We start from the raw sequence: 23,732 nt of genomic DNA, 5'->3' as shown, positions 1-23,732 counted from the left end.
AACCCGGTTTAATTGTGAAGTTTGAATGTTATTTAAATAGATAATGAAATAATAAAGTTATGTTTTACATTTATTATATAAAAAATAAAGCAATAATAAAAAAAATCAATTTATTATAGATAATTTAACAAATATAAATTATTATTAAAAAATGGGGGTCACAAAATATTATGAAATATTTGGTGGGCCGCAAGTATAAAAAGGTTAAGAACCACTGTTCTAAGGTATCTCTTGCCAAGCTGTGTCCACTGTGGTGGCATGTTCTCTACAGTATGTGGCAGTGGTTTCTTTTTCCAAGCATTTCTGAACTGATAATGCCCATCTTCAGGGTAAAACCATTAAAATATTTGCTCTGAGAATTATCTTATAAAGTTTTTGAATGAATCAGAACAGAGTTTTTTTTCAAGTATCATATATTACAATAATAAATCTTTATTTATACAAAAGTAACTAAAATTTAGTGTAAATTTTATGAAAATTTAATATTTATTTTTTTTAGTAACTAGGGATATGAAGTCAGATACATCACAGATTTCTACTATTCAGAAACCAATAATTGTAACTGTGTCAGGCTTATCAGGATTACCACAAGGAAATAAACAGGTATTAAATATATATATAATATGTGTTAATTACTTTTAAAAAAGTTATAATGAATTATTAAATTTTTCAGCTTCCAGTTATTTCTAGCATGGAAAATTCAGTTATTGCTGCACCTGTACAAGGAGTTACATTTTCTAATAAATTTATTCCCATAACTAATGTTGTTCAGTCTGGAGATAAGAAGACAGTCTTCCCACAGAATTATGTTTCTGTGCCTTCAACAAATGTACCTGTTTTACCGAAACCGTGCATATCAACTTCCACTCTAATCCCTCCTCCACCAACGTTGACGAGTGTAATTCCTCCGACATCATTTAGTTCGATACCTGTTTCCTATTCGACTTTTCCACCAACAGTTTCTCCTTCTTCAGATATAAGTCCGTTAGCTTTTACGGTTCCGGTGACTCCGGTGGAAGCATCACAGCCCAACACAATTTCTGTACTTCCTGTCATAAATGCAGCTCCTTTTCAAAAAAGTGAAGAAGAACCAACAGCAAATTTTCCTCCTTTAAAAGTTACTTTATCTTCTCTTGATCCGTTAATCACAAAAATTGAAACTTCACCAAATAATAATCAAAACGACCCGACAAGTACAGATTATGATCCTATTAAAGCAATGGAATGGAAAGATGGCATCGCGACTCTTCCGGGAAGTGATTTAAAGGTATCGATAATTTTTTAATAACAGGAAATTAAATAAATTAATAAAAATTTTTGAATTTTGAAGAGAATTATTTTATGTAAAATTCTAGTTTTGTCATATGAATGCAGAAAATGGATAATTTAATTTTAAAATATGACATAAAGTTCTTTAAATAAATTTCTTTTAAAATATGACAAAATTTTATATAATTTTAAAATATGACATAAAAAGTTCTTTAAAGTTCTTAAAATAAATAATTTATTGAAATATAAAGTGCTTTTTTTTAATAGTTCAAACTGAGTGAATTTGGAACTCTAGAAGTGATAACAGACGAACATGATGTAAATACAGATGATGTCAGCAATGAAGAAATTGATGCTGATGATTCAAAAACTTTATGTACTGTAGAAAATAAGAGATTAAAACAAGATTTACCTAAATTAGAACAAACAGAAAGTTCAGGTTTGTAATTTTAAAATTGCTCATGCTCTTTTTATTAATGAAAATCTATAAATTTTATATTCATGGAACTGTCATTTGTCAATGCTACACTTTCCCAAATATGATGTAAAAAGCAAATATAAATGACTAATTGAACTTGAAACTAGATGTATAAATAAAAAGTTCATTAATATAACTTACCATCATAGTTTATTTTATTAAATCTATATTTTCATTCTTAGCTACAATTGATCAGATTGTCCATAGATAATCTGATATCAATCAGTTAACAGATTATATATATATTTTTTGATATGGCTCTGTTGTTCACTGCAGAAATTAAAGAAGAAATATCTATGGGTCTATTCGACATAATGATGAATCTTCTCATGATGAATCTAATGGCGCACTTTCAAATTACTGTAAGAAAAAATGAATGTATACTCTTATAAAAAAAAAAGAGANTTAAAATGATATATTAAAATTATTTTTATAAATTATTATTTAAAAAATTTGGCAAATATATAGATTTACTGTGTTTAGATGATGTTTAAGCAATTATTACACAGTTTAATTTTAAAAACTTTCAAGTTTTAAGAGATTGATGCTATATATTATAAATACTGTATACAGAATGATAAAACAAATGTTTGCTCCTTACAAGACTGCTTGACTGACTCATCATGTGCCATCAATTTATTTATTAATAGTTTCAAAGGTTGTCCTTTGAGTTCATAGTGAATAAATGTTCAAGATTTATTATAAGTGCATCTTGCAGCATGCTTTTCAGGGGTTAGTTTACATTGCTATGTGTATCTTTCAGGAATAAATTTTTCTTTTGACCACTCTGTATAATATTGATGGTATTTACAAAATTACTTTTTATAATGAACNTTTTTGATATGGCTCTGTTGTTCACTGCAGAAATTAAAGAAGAAATATCTATGGGTCTATTCGACATAATGATGAATCTTCTCATGATGAATCTAATGGCGCACTTTCAAATTACTGTAAGAAAAAATGAATGTATACTCTTATAAAAAAAAAAGAGAGAGAGAGAGAGATAATTATAACTGATACATCAGTTACATTAGATGGAATTTGATTTTTGTTATGATTGAAATAATATGAATGAAAGCATAAGCATAGATGGCTTAGATAGATGAGATGATAGACGAGTGGTTAAGGCGGCTTCTGACTGTTCTGGGGCTCTGAGGTCAAATTCAAATGGGTTAAAAAGCCCCAGAAATTTTTTGGGTTCCGTTTGGNATTAAATAGTTTTTGGAATGCATTTCAATCTTTAGAACAAACAGTTTAAAAATTGCTATGAATAATAGCAAGATTTTATAGCTGAAAGTATGCAACTTTAATTAATTAATTATGACATGTGCAAAAATTTAGCAAATAATGTAATTTTTGCAATATCAGAATTTATAATTCAGTTTTAAAGAATATAATTTAAACAAGTATTGCCAAGAATTAGTGCATAAATTTAAATTTTCAGAAAATCCTATAGGAATAATCTATACATCTGATAAATCAGAATCTCTAAAAGTTCATTTAAATTATTCAAAATTATGCTAGACACTTTCTAACATTAATTACTTTTAATAAATAGATTTCATTTATATTTAATGAAGGATTACTTAATCATCTTTTAAAAAGTTTATTATGACCTTTCATATATACACTCAATTCTGTTTTTACAAGAATTTTTTTTAATGATTTTGATTTAATGGGCTTTGGGAAATAAATTCAATTTTCTTTTTGAGTGACGTGTTTTTTGATTTAACACATCTCAATAAATTTCCTTTTTTCAAAAATTGCTCATTTAAAAAAATATCTTTTATAATCTGCATTTAAGGCTGTTACATTACATCTTAAAATTTAAGATTTGACTTTTTTTTTTTTTTATAACATTTGAACATGTATAGTGGCAATTGGTCTTTCATTGTCAATACCACTTTATTCTGTGATTGAAACATTCAGAAAAAATATATTCAAAATTTGATGATTTGTTTGTACAATTGTATTTCTTCTAATTTTTTTTTTTTTTTCAACTTAGAATAGTTTTTGTATGACATTTAGTGTTAAATTTTGCTGATAAGTAAGTTACAATTGCTCCTCTTCTGATTTCCAAGTGGATAAAATCACCAGACACTGGTAGTTGATTACAGGTACATGCCTGTCCATGGAACTAGTCATATGGAGCTTTTGACATTGAAATATTGTTGATTGTTTTCCATGCAGCCAAGAATACTAAAAAAAAACATGCTCTCAGTCAGACATTTTTCCTAAGACTGTCCCATACCCAAAACTGGAAGCAGAAATTTACTAATTAAAACATTTGACATTAAATATTGATTACATATAAAAGAGAACAAAAATTATCATTATTATTTTCTTCTATTTTTTGTACTTTGTTTACGTGTCATCAACAGTTTTCTGGGTCTTCTCTGCGTGTCTAACATACAGGGGTCAGTTTCCCATAAAAAGTCCTTCTAGGAAGAATCTTTATTGGCAAATCACCTACTTGTAGTTGTGTTGTATCCCATTAAACCAAGCCAAACCAAACTCTTTTCTGGTTTATTAACTAAAATTGAAATATTTTGTTTAAAAGTATTGTAATGTATTAATGATTTATCAGATTATTTTTACTGGTTTTTAAGGTTGGAATCAATCTTCCATTTTTTCATACAGACAGTATATTTTTACACAGTTGTTTTGGAAACATATCAATTGTATAAAAACAGAATTGGATGTAATTTTCAGCCATATTTTTTAAAATGAGCTGAAATTTCTGAAAACGTTTAATGTTTAAATAATCTTTTGGCTCTTGAAAAGTTGAGCAATTAAATCTTCAGAGTTTTAATTGCTAATATATTAATTACCTAACTTTAGAAATATTTTTTTTAATCACTTAGGATTCACTGTAAGTTGAAATTGTATACTTTTTAATTTAGTGGAGAACTTAATAAATTTTAATTTTCAAAATAAAACATTATTATTATTATTTTTCTACATTACACAATGCTGATAAAAATATTTATTATACATTATTTACTAGACTTTATTTACCAATTTTAATTAAGTATAACATCCTTAAGTAATTCTGCATTATAAATGTTACTTTTATGCAATAAGAAAAATTTTTTAATTCAATCAAATTAATTATTTAATATAATTAAAACATTTTAGGTAGGGACATAGCACCTTGCAAAATGACAACTTTGACAACTCAGTTAAATGTGCCATCAGCTCCTAAGAATCAATCGGTTGGCTTAATTAAACCATGTTTAGATCCAGAAAAAATTCTAACAATTAAAACTACAACAAATACAACAAATGCTACTTCATTAATAAATGCTGGTACACATATTCAGAGTCCTGTAATTAATTTTACTTTTACAACAGCTGATTTACGACCAAACTTAACACCATTTACTACACAAACTGTAAATTCTTCTTTTGGTAATATTACAGGTATGTATGAATTTTGATATAGAAATTATTTGTTTTTTTATATTAATTCATGTTTTGATGGTATAGTTTATTAACACTTCCATGCATAAATCTGAAGATAATTGATGTAATTACTTTTTCTAAGATATATATTAATATATATAAAAGTATATTATTGATCTAAATCTATTTATTTTATTTCTTATCCATTTATAATAATTAATATATATAAAAAAAATTTTTTGAATATATGCTTTTTCCATTCATAAGGTAGATTGTAAGTTTTTCATCTTTAATTGGTCATTTTTTCTTGTGTCTTCATTATATAAAAATAAAGGATTTGGCAGGACAATAATATAGAATATTGAGATTTTAATTATGTGATTTAATATTTTAGATATTTAATATAAACTATAGTTGAACCTTGTTAATTTGAAATAGATGGGATTGGAAAACTGAGATTTAAATTACACTTTGAACTTTTTAAATTTTTTTTAAAGATATACAATACCATTTATGTGATTTGATTGTTGTTATGTTAATTTCTGTTTATTACAATATTTAAAAGTGTTAAGTGTTATAAAAATTAAAAAAAAATTGTTACTGCCTACATTTATTACATACATCATTGAGATTTAAAATAACAGTCAGTCTGCTTTTTTTAAACAATTTTTGTATCTTTACAAAATGAAATTCTGTATTACATTCAAAAAGGTTTTTACAACATTTTCATAATCATCATTTAAAATGATTAAACTGTCTATAATTAAGAGTATCATGAATGCATCATTTCTTGGAGGTGAAATAGAACACGCTGCCTCTCCTTTTGTGTTTTTTGTATGCTTTCAGAACTTTCCAAAACAGTTCATGAAATTTATTGAGATGTATTAATTCAAAATGACTGTTTTTTAATATGTTCATATGTTCAACAACATGGATGATATGTTCATCCATGTTGAGATATTATTTCAGTTCTACTCATCCAGTGAAGTTGTCTACTCATCTTCATTCACAGCATCCACAATCTCAGTAAAAATGTTCTTTATTACCAGTACTATGACATTTTTTCAAGCTATCATTATTCCTCCTGTTCTATTATATTCTGCTTTCTAATCTTGGAAGCCAGAATATTTTTCAGATTTCTCTGAAAAGGAATTGCAATGACCATTTCTTGTATGCATACTTAGAGTAAGTAATAATTCCTTGATTTGAAGGCTGTCTATATGTCTGGTTATATTAGGTGGGCAAATAAAGCAGTTACACATTTCAGTGATAGTTTTCTTGCCACTGAGATGCAACATGATTTAGCAGGAGTAAGATATTTCTGTTTTGGCACATTGTTTCTTTTCCAGATGTCAACATTCATTTCTGGAACAGCTTTTCATGTTTTGTATTGGCATGAATAATGCTTTACTGATTTAAAATAATACAATTTTTCAAATTTCCATAGAACAATGGGGCAAAGTATTTTACAATTATCATTATTGCAATTATATATCACTGTAAACCCATCTTAGTAGGCTTTTCTCATTATGGTACTTCTTTGACAAAATAAATTTCCTTAGAGTGCTTTCTCTTTTTCCAATAATTCAATTAATTTTGAAAGAAAAATATTATCTACTTACAGTAGAATAGTTTGTATTCACATATTTTCATTTGACATCAAAATGAGATTTAAATGTTTAACTAAATGCCCTTAGAAAAATAAATTTATATTGGTTTTTATTTTATTTACTTCAAGATGTGAATAAAGTTATATAAAATTTAAATATTTATTGGAAATTAAATACTTATGTCTGGCTATTTAGTTTTCAAATATAGTGGAAAGAGTAATTGAATTTTATTGTATATATATGAATATGAAGTGAGGTATTTAATTTTTGGTTTCACTTATTATGAAAATTACAGAAAATTAATAATTTGATTAATAATTGTAGCAAGCATTATCATCATTAGCCAAAATATATAGTTAATTAATATGTGATCTAAATTTTTGTTATAGAAAAGTGATGGTAAGTGGCATTTCATTATATTTAAATATTATATAATTTGCAATTTATCAAATATGGATAAAGTACTCAATTTGAACTCTATACTTTTGTAATTTTATTGGAAATTTTTGGATCTGTATTATTGAATTCTTTAATCCATCAAGCTAAAGTTAATTTATGTAGAATAGCAAAACACACAAAGGCTGAATGGCCAGTTGGTAAGGTATCAGCCTACTGTTCTGGGGATTTGAGATTGGATCTGAATGAGTTTAACCCCAAGAATTTTTTGGGGATGATCTCTTGGATATGTCAAACTCAATCTTTCACTATTTGGCTACTCCGTTATGAGCTTATCTGTACCCGTGATGGGCTTGAAAAAAGATCTCTTAAGGCCCATAGGGCAGAAAGAAAAACAAAAATATGTGTAATTTCCAACATAACTAATTTCATTAGGACTCTGCTCAGAAGTTCAGTCTTTAATACAAAAAGTCAAGTAGATTATCCTGAAAATTTTTTAATTGCCTTAATTATTTTATATGTTGTTCACAATGGTTTATTCTGATTAAATTTCTGTTTTTTATGCTGAACTATTAGAAAGAATATCTGCAATTGCACTTTTTTTAATCCAAAACATTGTCACAAATTTCTATTTATGATTATGAAATGTTTATTTTGTATGGAAATTTGGTAGTTGATATATTTATAATTGACTGCTCAATGTAAATACAAGATCTTATCTGAAATGAAAAAGAAAAACTTTTTCAATATTAGAAATTTTTAAATTTTATATACAGTCAAATCTCGGTACAGTGATTATTGATATAATGATAAATCTGTCCTTAATGATAAGAAATATAATTTCCAATGCAATTTGTATTAGCTTAATGTAAAATTGAATGATATTCTTTACTGTAATAAATCTCTGTTTAGCAATACATTTTTTTCTGCTGTACTGTGTACTATACTTACACAACTAAGAAATGTGTGTAGCCACATGCACATTGCATGACTGGTAGAAGTGACAGAGCTATGTAAATGATTAAAAGAGTAAACAAAGATATGCAACAAACACCTGTTTATTCAGTAAAAAATTAAACATTTATGTAAATGTTTAATTTTCCCTGTAATAACGGAAGGATTGTAACATATTTCGGTGCGTAATGTATGTAACAATTTTTTTGTATTTCCCGCATCGTGGGTTTTACCCAGTATGGCTAAATAAATTAAATTAAATGAAAAAGATTGCGTTAGACTTATTAAAATATAAGTTAATTTTAATTTTAAACCGTAAAATCAAAATATGGCCGAAGAAATTCATCTTTTGCGTGGCATTGCGTTATGTTTCATCAAAAGTAATTTTTAATATATTTTTAAATATAGGAATAAAACCGCTTTTATTGGTGGAAGTGACATCACTACACCGCGATTAAATCCTATATTTATGTTTTTTTGGGTTAAAAATTTTGTTTAAATTCTTACGTCGTCGTTAATGTGGAAGGATTAAGACCTAAGTATTGGAGTTACTAAAATTTCTAATTAAGACACACATAAACTGTTAAAAGAGAATCAAAGTAACCAGCCAATGAACTCGGCAACTGTCATGACGACACAAATTTCTCTATCTACCAAAGGCAGAAGGAAATAGAGGATGATAACGTGTCCTCGTTGCTGTTAACGACGTATACCGTCGTTAAAATCATCCGTTACGAAGTATTCTTTTGTATTCTTAATTCGTATTCCGAGGAATTTTAGGAGAAAAAATTGGACCGTCGCACGGGGTAAAGTAAATTTTTAAGTTTTAAGGGATCGTCTAGAAATCACGTAACACTATTTTTATACTTTAGACACGTGAATAAAACACAGAAAACTGCACCTGGGTTGGCCACGTGGAGTTTTCCGGATCGTCTTCGCGCGTCTAACGCCTAAATACGAGCAATTTTCCCATAGAAAGTCCTCCTCTTGGCAGATCGCCCACGTGTCCAGTTGCCGTATTCCATCAAATCATCATTCGGTTAGTCAAAGATTGGGATCCTAGCATTGCGTAACGTTTTTGTAAGCACTCGCATTTCCTCGAAACTCATCGTAACAATTACCAAAATATCCGTATACGCATCCACCCGTATCTGCGTTACGTAATATACGGACGGCCCTAAAGACCGTCTTCGACTATTACGTAGATATTTGGGTGTAATAGCCATAATTTGGCCCATTAAATGCCCTTTTAAGTGACGAGATATTCAAAAAGTAGATATTTTTTGAGTCTATTTAATCTCGATGCGGATAATTTTTTAAAATTTACTTTAAAATACTGTACTAAGATGTGAAAACGGATTCGTTAAATTTTAATGGAAATAAACTGCCAGATGCCAAACCATAAACGCGTTTGCGACAGGTAATAAAAGAAACGGCACACCTGTTGAGCGCTTAAGTGAATATTCAAAACTTGCGTATTCGAGAGTAGAAAAACAAACTTTTGTTTGTAAGATATTCTTGTGTTCTAAGAAGGTCTTTTTCTACGACTATCGTGGGTTCGACCAGGTTCGCAGTAAGAGCGACGGGGACTCGACATGTCGGGAAAGGCCCCCGTAAAAAATCGCAAGGGGTACCCGTCCGGATTCGAATTCGGATTTCCCGGAGGCCGATGCCTTAGTTGCGTTCACACGGGTACCTCTTACATTACGTCACGTCTTTCCGTTCCGTCACGTTACATAAAAGTAGGGCCCATTAACTATTCGGTTAGGTTCAGGTTAGATTTATTTGATTACTGCCACGCGACAGGTGGGCAATCTGCCGAGGGAGGATGTCTCCCGGGATGACTTTTAAGGATTACCCCGAAGAACTGGGCTTCTACTATACTATTTAGATTGCATTTTAGCGGGAATCGAATATATTTTTAGACCCATCAAAAAATTATGTAATTAGCCTCGAAAGAGGGGAGGGACCTAATTCTTGCACCCGGTGAAAACGGGCAAGATCTGCTGCGATCTAATAATATTAAGGATGGTTCCTGAACGTATACGCTTCGTACGTATAACTTTCCCCCGTTTTACATTAAATTGCTCGATATTGCCTTATATAAATTATAAATCTTAACCCTGTATAGTGTATATATTGTCGCGCCATTTAGTTTGTATGGATTTCCGTGCTATTATTGTATCGTGTAACCGTATTTTGTTTCATCTAGTGACAGCTCTCTCACCCTCTTTTACAAATAGTGGGTGATCGGTTAACGAACAGATCGGACAACGAACACATGATCGGATAACGAACACCCCACAGAACAAACACAAGAAGCGACGTAAATTAATGAATACCGATTGGTCTTCCCTCGTCTTCGGGCAACAATTCGAAACTTTTCAGAGTGTGGGAGACGTCGACATCGACGCTCAAGCCGGTATATACNTTTTTTTTTTTTTTTTTTTTTTTTTTTTTTTTTTTTTTTTTTTTTTTTTTTTTTTTTTTTTTTTTTTTTTTTTTTTTTTTTTTTTTTTTTTTTTTTTTTTTTTTTTTTTTTTTTTTTTTTTTTTTTTTTTTTTTTTTTTTTTTTTTTTTTTTTTTTTTTTTTTTTTTTTTTTTTTTTTTTTTTTTTTTTTTTTTTTTTTTTTTTTTTTTTTTTTTTTTTTTTTTTTTTTTTTTTTTTTTTTTTTTTTTTTTTTTTTTTTTTTTTTTTTTTTTTTTTTTTTTTTTTTTTTTTTTTTTTTTTTTTTTTTTTTTTTTTTTTTTTTTTTTTTTTTTTTTTTTTTTTTTTTTTTTTTTTTTTTTTTTTTTTTTTTTTTTTTTTTTTTTTTTTTTTTTTTTTTTTTTTTTTTTTTTTTTTTTTTTTTTTTTTTTTTTTTTTTTTTTTTTTTTTTTTTTTTTTTTTTTTTTTTTTTTTTTTTTTTTTTTTTTTTTTTTTTTTTTTTTTTTTTTTTTTTTTTTTTTTTTTTTTTTTTTTTTTTTTTTTTTTTTTTTTTTTTTTTTTTTTTTTTTTTTTTTTTTTTTTTTTTTTTTTTTTTTTTTTTTTTTTTTTTTTTTTTTTTTTTTTTTTTTTTTTTTTTTTTTTTTTTTTTTTTTTTTTTTTTTTTTTTTTTTTTTTTTTTTTTTTTTTTTTTTTTTTTTTTTTTTTTTTTTTTTTTTTTTTTTTTTTTTTTTTTTTTTTTTTTTTTTTTTTTTTTTTTTTTTTTTTTTTTTTTTTTTTTTTTTTTTTTTTTTTTTTTTTTTTTTTTTTTTTTTTTTTTTTTTTTTTTTTTTTTTTTTTTTTTTTTTTTTTTTTTTTTTTTTTTTTTTTTTTTTTTTTTTTTTTTTTTTTTTTTTTTTTTTTTTTTTTTTTTTTTTTTTTTTTTTTTTTTTTTTTTTTTTTTTTTTTTTTTTTTTTTTTTTTTTTTTTTTTTTTTTTTTTTTTTTTTTTTTTTTTTTTTTTTTTTTTTTTTTTTTTTTTTTTTTTTTTTTTTTTTTTTTTTTTTTTTTTTTTTTTTTTTTTTTTTTTTTTTTTTTTTTTTTTTTTTTTTTTTTTTTTTTTTTTTTTTTTTTTTTTTTTTTTTTTTTTTTTTTTTTTTTTTTTTTTTTTTTTTTTTTTTTTTTTTTTTTTTTTTTTTTTTTTTTTTTTTTTTTTTTTTTTTTTTTTTTTTTTTTTTTTTTTTTTTTTTTTTTTTTTTTTTTTTTTTTTTTTTTTTTTTTTTTTTTTTTTTTTTTTTTTTTTTTTTTTTTTTTTTTTTTTTTTTTTTTTTTTTTTTTTTTTTTTTTTTTTTTTTTTTTTTTTTTTTTTTTTTTTTTTTTTTTTTTTTTTTTTTTTTTTTTTTTTTTTTTTTTTTTTTTTTTTTTTTTTTTTTTTTTTTTTTTTTTTTTTTTTTTTTTTTTTTTTTTTTTTTTTTTTTTTTTTTTTTTTTTTTTTTTTTTTTTTTTTTTTTTTTTTTTTTTTTTTTTTTTTTTTTTTTTTTTTTTTTTTTTTTTTTTTTTTTTTTTTTTTTTTTTTTTTTTTTTTTTTTTTTTTTTTTTTTTTTTTTTTTTTTTTTTTTTTTTTTTTTTTTTTTTTTTTTTTTTTTTTTTTTTTTTTTTTTTTTTTTTTTTTTTTTTTTTTTTTTTTTTTTTTTTTTTTTTTTTTTTTTTTTTTTTTTTTTTTTTTTTTTTTTTTTTTTTTTTTTTTTTTTTTTTTTTTTTTTTTTTTTTTTTTTTTTTTTTTTTTTTTTTTTTTTTTTTTTTTTTTTTTTTTTTTTTTTTTTTTTTTTTTTTTTTTTTTTTTTTTTTTTTTTTTTTTTTTTTTTTTTTTTTTTTTTTTTTTTTTTTTTTTTTTTTTTTTTTTTTTTTTTTTTTTTTTTTTTTTTTTTTTTTTTTTTTTTTTTTTTTTTTTTTTTTTTTTTTTTTTTTTTTTTTTTTTTTTTTTTTTTTTTTTTTTTTTTTTTTTTTTTTTTTTTTTTTTTTTTTTTTTTTTTTTTTTTTTTTTTTTTTTTTTTTTTTTTTTTTTTTTTTTTTTTTTTTTTTTTTTTTTTTTTTTTTTTTTTTTTTTTTTTTTTTTTTTTTTTTTTTTTTTTTTTTTTTTTTTTTTTTTTTTTTTTTTTTTTTTTTTTTTTTTTTTTTTTTTTTTTTTTTTTTTTTTTTTTTTTTTTTTTTTTTTTTTTTTTTTTTTTTTTTTTTTTTTTTTTTTTTTTTTTTTTTTTTTTTTTTTTTTTTTTTTTTTTTTTTTTTTTTTTTTTTTTTTTTTTTTTTTTTTTTTTTTTTTTTTTTTTTTTTTTTTTTTTTTTTTTTTTTTTTTTTTTTTTTTTTTTTTTTTTTTTTTTTTTTTTTTTTTTTTTTTTTTTTTTTTTTTTTTTTTTTTTTTTTTTTTTTTTTTTTTTTTTTTTTTTTTTTTTTTTTTTTTTTTTTTTTTTTTTTTTTTTTTTTTTTTTTTTTTTTTTTTTTTTTTTTTTTTTTTTTTTTTTTTTTTTTTTTTTTTTTTTTTTTTTTTTTTTTTTTTTTTTTTTTTTTTTTTTTTTTTTTTTTTTTTTTTTTTTTTTTTTTTTTTTTTTTTTTTTTTTTTTTTTTTTTTTTTTTTTTTTTTTTTTTTTTTTTTTTTTTTTTTTTTTTTTTTTTTTTTTTTTTTTTTTTTTTTTTTTTTTTTTTTTTTTTTTTTTTTTTTTTTTTTTTTTTTTTTTTTTTTTTTTTTTTTTTTTTTTTTTTTTTTTTTTTTTTTTTTTTTTTTTTTTTTTTTTTTTTTTTTTTTTTTTTTTTTTTTTTTTTTTTTTTTTTTTTTTTTTTTTTTTTTTTTTTTTTTTTTTTTTTTTTTTTTTTTTTTTTTTTTTTTTTTTTTTTTTTTTTTTTTTTTTTTTTTTTTTTTTTTTTTTTTTTTTTTTTTTTTTTTTTTTTTTTTTTTTTTTTTTTTTTTTTTTTTTTTTTTTTTTTTTTTTTTTTTTTTTTTTTTTTTTTTTTTTTTTTTTTTTTTTTTTTTTTTTTTTTTTTTTTTTTTTTTTTTTTTTTTTTTTTTTTTTTTTTTTTTTTTTTTTTTTTTTTTTTTTTTTTTTTTTTTTTTTTTTTTTTTTTTTTTTTTTTTTTTTTTTTTTTTTTTTTTTTTTTTTTTTTTTTTTTTTTTTTTTTTTTTTTTTTTTTTTTTTTTTTTTTTTTTTTTTTTTTTTTTTTTTTTTTTTTTTTTTTTTTTTTTTTTTTTTTTTTTTTTTTTTTTTTTTTTTTTTTTTTTTTTTTTTTTTTTTTTTTTTTTTTTTTTTTTTTTTTTTTTTTTTTTTTTTTTTTTTTTTTTTTTTTTTTTTTTTTTTTTTTTTTTTTTTTTTTTTTTTTTTTTTTTTTTTTTTTTTTTTTTTTTTTTTTTTTTTTTTTTTTTTTTTTTTTTTTTTTTTTTTTTTTTTTTTTTTTTTTTTTTTTTTTTTTTTTTTTTTTTTTTTTTTTTTTTTTTTTTTTTTTTTTTTTTTTTTTTTTTTTTTTTTTTTTTTTTTTTTTTTTTTTTTTTTTTTTTTTTTTTTTTTTTTTTTTTTTTTTTTTTTTTTTTTTTTTTTTTTTTTTTTTTTTTTTTTTTTTTTTTTTTTTTTTTTTTTTTTTTTTTTTTTTTTTTTTTTTTTTTTTTTTTTTTTTTTTTTTTTTTTTTTTTTTTTTTTTTTTTTTTTTTTTTTTTTTTTTTTTTTTTTTTTTTTTTTTTTTTTTTTTTTTTTTTTTTTTTTTTTTTTTTTTTTTTTTTTTTTTTTTTTTTTTTTTTTTTTTTTTTTTTTTTTTTTTTTTTTTTTTTTTTTTTTTTTTTTTTTTTTTTTTTTTTTTTTTTTTTTTTTTTTTCTTCTTCTTTCTTGAAACTTACAAAATGGTACCAAGTCTTACAGAAATTCTTAACCGTAAACTTTATTTACAAGATTGAAAATGTTTAGGCATGTATGCATAAGATTATTTTACTATTACTGTTTTATTAAAATTCTATTTTCATTTTCCATCAAATATTTTGCAATTATAATCTGAGATTTGTTCTTATAAAATGTTGTTTGTTTACATTTTTTATTAATATTTTATTTATATAGATTTGTTTTTAGTTACTTAGAAATCATTGTTTAATTGAAATTTAAATTTATTAGTGATTATAATGAATAATTATGTAGTGAAATTAATATAATAGTTGCAATACTGATTATATTTAAGGTACTTAATTTAACTTTAAAAAACTTATGATTTACATAAAAATATTTTAAAATATTTGATACAATATAATAATTAAAAATATTATGAGAAGAAAGTTCATTATTATGATAAATTATTTTCAAAAATTTATTTACTGTACATTGTACTGTATAGAGAGTTTGGAGCAATGTAATTGCTACAACATGTGGTTTCTGAAGACTCAATAATTAAAATGTATCTGTTTAAATATATGAAATTTAAATACAGTAAATCCACATTTAACAAGTGATTCAGTTAACTACCTCTCATAAAGACATTCAGTTCTATTAAGAAATTCTGCTAAACACAGTTTTAGGTTGGTTTCATTTTCAGGCAACAGTTGTTGGAAAGAGTGGTTTAAGGTTCAGTTGGCTGTTTGAATAGTAAATTGTGTATTCATATTGACACTTGTTTTAGCATGACTCCTTTGCAATGCTTTTTGTATCTCATATCTGTAAGAAAGATTGTTGATGTAATTTCTTTGATGTTTAAACTTGAACCCAGTAGAGTTAATGTCAAGAAAGTTAACAAATCTATCACTGAAGATTCCTGATAATACAGGTATACTGTGGGTTACATCGTTTTGAGTTAAGTCGTTTTCGATTATATGTCGTTTGTCAAAAAAAATAAATGGAAAAATAAAAATGAAGTTTAAGTCATTTTATTCAACTTTACATCTGTCTGCCACAAATATTGAAGTCGTAATATCATTAGAAAAGTGTTAAAAGCACATAAAATCATATTAAAATAAGTACATTTACAGTAAATGTTAATATAATCATTCATAAATCTTAGAGAATGAAATATGAAAATGAAAACATCTGTGACTCTCTGTTGTCATCTTATTTAGTGGTCTTTAAGAGCTCAATATTGGCATTTTTCACAGTAGTTCCAATATCTACTGTTTGGCGTCATTGTCAGTGCCACTCAATATTGCTAAATTTAACATAAATTAGTTTATTTTCTACTATTGCAAAATAATTTTAATAACTGTATTTATTTAACCTTACAAAATCGTCTTATTTTAAAATGTCTTAGAGCAGGCCATGCCAACCCACGGCCCATCACGTTAAATTGTGTGGCCTGCTAAGCCATCAATTTAAAAAAAAACCCCTGTATAATATCAGGGTTTTTATTTTTAAACTGATGTTACTCAGAGACATCTGTAGAGCAGTTTAACAGCCGGATTGTCGCCAAATTTGGGAGCGTGACTAAGGACGACATGGGAAAGAGATTCTGCAAAGGAAAAAAGTAGTACCTAAATTTGCCAGTAGGAGTGGATTTGGTGCTGTTGTAGTGAAACAGCTAAGAATTTGCATAAAACCCAGTTGCAATTAAACACACAAATGAATAATCAGACAGTGTAATAATGAAAGTTTAATTAATCAGCAAATAACCTTCTCCCTCTTTCAATGTGACCACCATCCTGCTGGACAACACATTGCATCCTGAACACCATGTTTTCTATGGCTGAACGTAACATGTCCACAGGAATGATTATCATAGTTCGACAAATGTTGTCCTTCGAGGTCATCAAGTTGGGGATACCACCAAGATAGACCTTGGACTTTAAGTAACCCCACAGGAAAAAGTCACATGGGGTTAGATCCGGGGGGTTAGAANTTAAGAGCTCAATATTGGCATTTTTCACAGTAGTTCCAATATCTACTGTTTGGCGTCATTTTCAGTGCCACTCAATATTGCTAAATTTAACATAAATTAGTTTATTTTCTACTATTGCAAAATAATTTTAATAACTGTATTTATTTAACCTTACAAAATCATCTTATTTTAAAATGTCTTAGAGCAGGCCATGCCAACCCACGGCCCATCACGTTAAATTGTGTGGCCTGCTAAGCCATCAATTTAAAAAATCCCCTGTATAATATCAGGGTTTTTTTTTTAAACTGATGGTACTCAGAGATATCTGTAGAGCAGTTTAACAGCCGGATTGTTGCCAAATTTGGGAGCGTGACTAAGGACAACATGGGAAAGAGATTCTGCAAAGGAAAAAAGTAGTACCTAAATTTGCCAGTAGGGGTAGATTTGGTGCTGTTGTAGTGAAACAGCTAAGAATTTGCATAAAACCCAGTTGCAATTAACAAACACACAAATGAATAATCAGACAGTGTAATAATGAAAGTTTAATTAATCAGCAAATAACCTTCTCCCTCTTTCAATGTGACCACCGTCCTGCTGGACAACACATTGCATCCTGAACACCATGTTTTCTATGGCTGAACGTAACATGTCCATAGGAATGATTATCATAGTTCAACAAATGTTGTCCTTCAAGGTCATCAAGTTGGGGATACCACCAAGATAGACCTTGGACTTTAAGTAACCCCACAGGAAAAAGTCACATGGGGTTAGATCCGGGGGGTTAGAACCTTCAACGAGTGCAATCGCAACATCACTAACTGTCTATGCAGACACTGGTTTTTGCCCTCTACCAGGCTGAACTGCTAAGGATCCTGTCTCTTCAAATTTCTTTATCAAGTCTTTCAATGCATTAATTGATAAAGGACCTTTGCACAGGTTGTTATGGGTTCTAAACTTACGAAGAGCACCTGGTGCGCTCGATTGGTTAATATAATAAAGTTTCACAAGCAACGCACGCTGAGGTAATGAAAGATGCATGTTGAACTCTGCTGAAGTCTGGAATGCGCTTCAGACTTTTGTCCTTGTCTTTTAAGCTCAAATTAGGTGGCGCAGCTGTCAACCACATTATTGTGAATTTGGATTTTGAGGTGTTACCAGTGCGTTATGCAAATTCTTAGCTGTTTCACTACAGCAGTGCCAAATCCACCCCTACTGGCAAAATCCACCCCTACTTTTTTCTTTGCGGAATCTCTTTCCCATATCATTCTTGGTCACTCTCCCAAATTTGGTGACAGTCTGGCTGTTAGATTGCTCTACAGATGTCTCTGAGTACCATCAGTTTAAAAAAAACACCCTGTATATCTATTAAAACTTTTGTTTCCCATTATGTGTATACCAAAACAATTAAATAAGTGAAAATTTGCATGTGTCATTGTTATAATGCACAAGTGCAAGTACAAACTATTGGTATAACAATAAAATCTTATTCATTTTGTATTTGTTTTACTTTTTTAAAAGCATGTTTGCCTAAATTTGTGGCCCACCGTAATGTTACGAGTGATCAAAGTGGCCCGCAAATGGATTGGCCAGGCCTGTCTTAGAGCAAACCACATTCATAAATAAAGAGTCTGTGATGTACTGTAAACATCGCCAAATTGTAAACATGTATATTTACAAGTATGTATGTATATGTATTTGTAAATTTAGATTACTTTTTTCTGTACTATATTAAAAACTAAAATTATTTGTTTGTAAGCTTAAAATATATTCTTATTCACTATATATTATTAAAAATGCATTTATAAATAAAATATAGAACTGAGAATGGTTGGTTATTTGTGGTTTAGTCTAGTGACAAATAAATTTGACTTAAGTCGTTTCTTCTGGAACAAATTACCAATGTAAGGTGAGGTATGTCTGTATTATAGAATGTTGTTTACTTTCTAAAAAGTATTAAAATGCTTTAATTAATTTAAAGGAATTTAATACTTTTTGTAAGCATTTTGTGGGATAAGTGATTTTCTTGTAAGCTAAAATTACTTATCCCACAACCCAGTGAAATAATAGGTTCAGTTAAGATTTGGTATGAATTTTGTCATATTCTAAGTGTAAGGGTGGATGCACACAAGTGGCACGGAAGCAAAAAGTGGCAGAATGATGTCACTTGTTTTGCCACAGAATCAGATTTTCTGCCACTTTTCTCATGCTATGAAAGTTGGTTGAATTCTATGTTTTCAACAGCCGACACCAAGATGCATTTCAATCAGCCAATAACAATTCATCTGGTAGTCACGTGAGAAAATAGAATCGTGTGGTGTTTTAATGGTGGAAAGTTCAACACAGTTAACTGAGATAACTGACATTGGAATAGCAAGGGAAGGATAATAAATTTAACACAAATTCTACACAAATGATCATATATAATTTAATTCCAAAGGAAAAAACAAACAAATATTACTCGTAATAGTATTCTTTATCAAGAGATCTTAATCAAAGAATAAGCATATTTTGTACACCAGTTCTTTCTTGATCCAAGAAAATATCTCTAATCCAAAATTTTTGTTCAAACCTTTGATAAAATTTTCTAGCTAAATAAAGCAAGCTGTACAAAACAAAATTTGTAAACACATGGATAATGGCAGTGTTGGTATCATTTGCCATCTTGAATACTGTACACATGTGCCAAAATCTAAGTAGGTTGCCACTTTTATGATTGTGCTGCCGCACAGTGAAGATGCATTTGCAACACTGCTTTTCGTTGCTGTGCTGCATGTGTGCATCTATCGTAAGATTTCCATTTATCAAATGATTCTGTGGAACCAGTTATGTTCTTTAAACTAGGAATACTGTCTATCTATTCTTTTTTCTTAATCTGACTAGGGCATAAGGATTAATGCCCTTCTTTAGTCCTGAGATTATAGTGACAGTTAGCATAACATGACTCGTGAGAAGACATAGGTGAAAAAACAGTGAACGATACAGGGAATACTCACATCTTTTTAACCTCTCCTATCTGGCCTATGTTTTTTGTACATTTCATTGGAATTATTTCACAGCCTACAGCACATGTTGTCATACTGTTATAATGTTATACTGTGTATAAGGGTCCCCCCTTTTTTCACTTATGTCTTCTCACAAGTTGCATTATCCTAACTGTCACTATAATCTCAGGACTGAAGAGGGGTATTAAGCCCGAAATGCATATCTTTTCCTATCAATAAACCGACCTTTTTCCACTAAAAGTGTTCCTGTGTAATTTGTTCTCAACGGCAACATTATGCTAAGAAAATACATAATTGGTTTGGTTGTCACGGTTTTTTTGTTAAGCTTAATTCACATTGAGAATGAATTGCTGGTGAAAAAGAAAAAACAGAGTGAATAACACATCAGCTTGACATTGTTTTTGGAAAATTTTACCATTTTGAAGATTTCTCAGAAGTTTGGAATCGTCAAACTTTTTCTCTTGCAAAAAATTTTTGCCACTTATCACAGTGCTGTTTGTTGTCAGGTGTTTCTAACAGTTTTTAAGATGGTTACAAAAACACTTCTATGCATTTGTAGCTAGAACTATTTTAAGACAACCAAGACAAAACCTTTCTCACTTGTTTCTAGCTGTTTATAGACGAGTACGAAACATTTTCGGCCTTCTTAATAGGCCGTCTTCAGGTACACTGTGGTCTGTTAGAGCGTCGGTTGGTAGAAATTTAAACAATGTCAATGTTTACATAGGTATCATCTTACTAGTGACGTCATCGTTGATGATAAGGTATAGACGATACTAAGGGCATTAAAGTTTTTCTTTTGGTAAAAATGAAAGGTGTGCGGATAGTTCATGATGGGATAATCGCTAAAGTTGGGAAATAAAACTGGAAAATAACCGTGCAACGTAAAGAAGATGCACTATCATGATAGGGTGTTAATGGGGAGTGACGTCATAGTTGATAACGGAGCATAGACGATGCTGATGTCATTAAATAATTTATGATATAATAAGAAAAGGTGTGCGAATGACCTTAGATGAGAAAGGTGCTATGCTTGGACAGCAGAATTAGAAAAATAAACGTGACAAGTAAAAAAGTGCTAATGGTTGTACGAGGCGAGGGTGGATTGGTCTATTTAGTTTAAGGAGTTATCGAAGAGTGATTTCCATGCGGAGGAGAGCGAGTCTGCATCTCTGCTGTTGATACAACTGTCTTTGAGGAATTGCTTAAATACAGTAGAGTGTCGTTTATCCGAAAGCTGGTTATCCGAAACGTCCGTTATCCGAAAGCATTCCAACTGGCAAATTAAAATTTTCGCTAGTGCTGTGGCGCTGCAATCTTTGGCTATTTCTCGGGCTACTCAAATATTTTACGTTTTTGATACTAAATTAACTTCTGAAGTATAATTTTTTATTGTTTTTATATTTTTCAATAAATTTATTTTGTTTGTACAAAATAAAAAAATAATTTTTAACGATACAATAGTCTTCGTTAGGCTTAACATCGACGAAAATTCAACGCAAAGCAACACGCAACGGAGAGAAATTTCAACATGGGATAAATTAATATATTTTTTCGTACATGATTCGTTATTCGAAAAATAAGTTATCCACCCCAGTCCCCAATTGATTTGGATAAACAACGCTCTACTGTATTTCAATGGTTTCAACTGTTATAATTAGTATCGTCTATACCTTATCATCAACGATGACGTCACTAGTAAGACGATACCTATGTAAACATTGACACCATTTAAATTTCTACCAACCAACGCTCTAACAGACCACAGTGTATCTGAAGAAGGCCTATTATGAAGACTGAAAACATTCGTACTCGTCTATAAAAGGCTAGAAACTAGTGAGAAAGGTTTTGTCTTGGTTACAAAAACATCACACAACAGAGTAATGTCAAAATTAGCATGAAATTCTTGCAATTCACACTTTTCAAACATTTTTCTCACCCAATATTCTTTTCTTTTTAACATATTAATATCTGTCATTTTTTGTAACAAATATGCAACTGATTAAAAACTGAATATCGAAAGTGATTTGTTTTTACCGATGACATTTCTCTTTTCCTTGTAAATGATGGGATGCTCAAAATTTGCAATCACTTTTCACTTTTTGCAGTCCAGATCAGTTTCTCATTTGCTTTTCGTTTTCACTTTTCGCTATTGCTCAGTATGAATTAATTAAGCTACTACGGCTTTGAGTTTTCAAACTCTTGTACTGTTTGAAATATGAGGATATTCCAGCTTCAAATTTTCCAAAATTTAGTAAAAAACATTCAAATGAAACAAGTAATTTTTACATTACAATTTATTAGAACTCTAGAATATTCAGAAACTGTAGAATTTGAATTAACCAAGTTTGAATTACTGAAGTTAATCTATATTAAGAGGTAGTAATTATGTTAAATTTTAAGTTTTACCTTAAGTTTAAGGCATTTAAGTTCTGAAAGATTTAAGGTTGGATTTCTATATAGATTTTCATCTAAAATATATGATTTCTTATATAAATATGATGTTGAAATTTGTTCAGGGCCAGGGTAATTGCATTTCACTCCAAACTAGTTCAATGGAAGCATCAGCTAATTCAGTGGAATGTTTCATGTTTAAAAAAACCTTTATGATGTTCCATTAAACAATAGACAAGCATCTCAATATGTTTCCTTCAGTGTCAGATATTTTTATATACCTCTGATTTTTTTCTAACAAACCATAAGGATGCTTATCATTATAAAAAAGTTTATGAAGCATCACAGCCTGGACTATATGGCAAGCATGATCAAGCAGTGTTATATGGAAATGGCATAATTAGAAAAACTAACTAGAGATATGATAACTTTATGGAGTCCAGACCAAGATAAAGATCAAAAACTCCAAAAAAGTATTTAACCATGTTTTTCTTATACAGTAAAGATAGGTAGTAAAAGAGTGTAACTCTGAAAATTATATGCTTTAACTTTAGCTAGATGGGTATCAGTACACACCCTGGATTAAAGCTGAGATTGCTGCATTTTTATTGGTAGGAAGGTAGGCTGGAAAAAATTTGAAAGTGTGATGATAGGATCCATATTAAATTTATGGTATTCTTTAAAAGATAGACCAGAGTCTGACCTATTTATGTTCAAATCCAAGAAAGAGATATTGTTACTCTCTCTTCCCATTTAATTTTACATGGTGATGATAATTTTAAGTTATCAACAGTACTTGTGTATTTTATAATTTCTGAATTCTTGTATTTTATTGTTTTAATTTTGTGTTAATTTGTGTCAAATTTTGTGTCAATTTGTAACATTGTGTTAATTTGTGCCAAAAGATAGTCTTTTGTTTTATTTATAAACAGTATTGATATTGTTTGCATTTTGATATTTTTCCACATTTTGATTTATTATTAAGATATACTGTATAAGTTAATTTTAGAAATACTTTAGACTAACAGCATATAGTTGACCATCAGATGAAATAGAAAACAGGCACATCATACTCAAATACTAGGCTACATGAACAGCAACAAGATAAATAAGAATTAAATTTAATAGTTGTTCATAATAAATTCAAACACTTGGCATTTTATCATCTTTATTTAGTTCAGTTGAACTAAGTAAAGATGAAGAGTTTGAATTTATTACACTACATAGCATTTAAGANGTTGATGATAAGGTATAGACGATACTAAGGGCATTAAAGTTTTTCTTTTGGTAAAAATGAAAGGTGTGCGGATAGTTCATGATGGGATAATCGCTAAAGTTGGGAAATAAAACTGGAAAATAACCGTGCAACGTAAAGAAGATGCACTATCATGATAGGGGGTTAATGGGGAGTGACGTCATAGTTGATAATGGAGCATAGACGATGCTGACGTCATTAAATAATTTATGATATAATAAGAAAAGGTGTGCGAATGACCATAGATGAGAAAGGTGCTACGCTTGGAAAGCAGAATTAGAAAAATAAACGTGACAAGTAAAAAAGTGCTAATGGTTGTACAAGGCGAGGGTGGATTGGTCTATTTAGTTTAAGGGGTTATTGAAGAGTGATTTCCATGTGGAGGAGAGCAAGTCTGCATCTCTGCTGTTGATACAACTGTCTTTGAGGAATTGCTTAAATACAGTAGAGTGTCGTTTATCCGAAAACTGGTTATCTGAAACGTCCGTTATCCGAAAGCATTCCAATCGGCAAATTTAAATTTTCGCTAGTGCTCTGGCGCTGCAATCTTTGGCTATTTCTCAGGCTACTCAAATATTTTATGTTTTTGATACTAAATTAACTTCTGAAGTATAATTTTTTATTGTTTTTATATTTTTCAATAAATTAATTTTGTTTGTACAAAATAAAAAAATAATTTTTAACAATACAATAGTCTTTGTTAGGCTTAACATCGACGAAAATTCAACGCGAAGCGA

General features: G+C 25.7%; 1 protein-coding gene across 1 annotated transcript in view; it reads left to right on the top strand.

The window, feature by feature from the left end:
* The first annotated feature begins 499 nt into the window (after nucleotides 1–499).
* The window catches only part of LOC111634312 (lethal(3)malignant brain tumor-like protein 1), a 57,147-nt gene continuing 33,914 nt past the window's right edge, over nucleotides 500–23,732 (top strand). Inside the window, exons 1-4 of the mRNA XM_023379063.1 lie at nucleotides 500–603; nucleotides 674–1,267; nucleotides 1,537–1,708; nucleotides 4,886–5,076. Coding sequence (XP_023234831.1) covers nucleotides 511–603; nucleotides 674–1,267; nucleotides 1,537–1,708; nucleotides 4,886–5,076 — 1,050 coding nt within the window. The 5' untranslated portion in view covers nucleotides 500–510. The remainder of the gene's footprint in view (nucleotides 604–673; nucleotides 1,268–1,536; nucleotides 1,709–4,885; nucleotides 5,077–23,732) is intronic.

This window comes from Centruroides sculpturatus, unplaced genomic scaffold (assembly GCF_000671375.1).
Source record: "Centruroides sculpturatus isolate CEXI.00-Female unplaced genomic scaffold, Cexi_2.0 scaffold520, whole genome shotgun sequence".
NCBI lineage: Eukaryota > Metazoa > Arthropoda > Arachnida > Scorpiones > Buthidae > Centruroides > Centruroides sculpturatus.
This window is presented reverse-complemented; position numbering and strand designations above follow the sequence as displayed.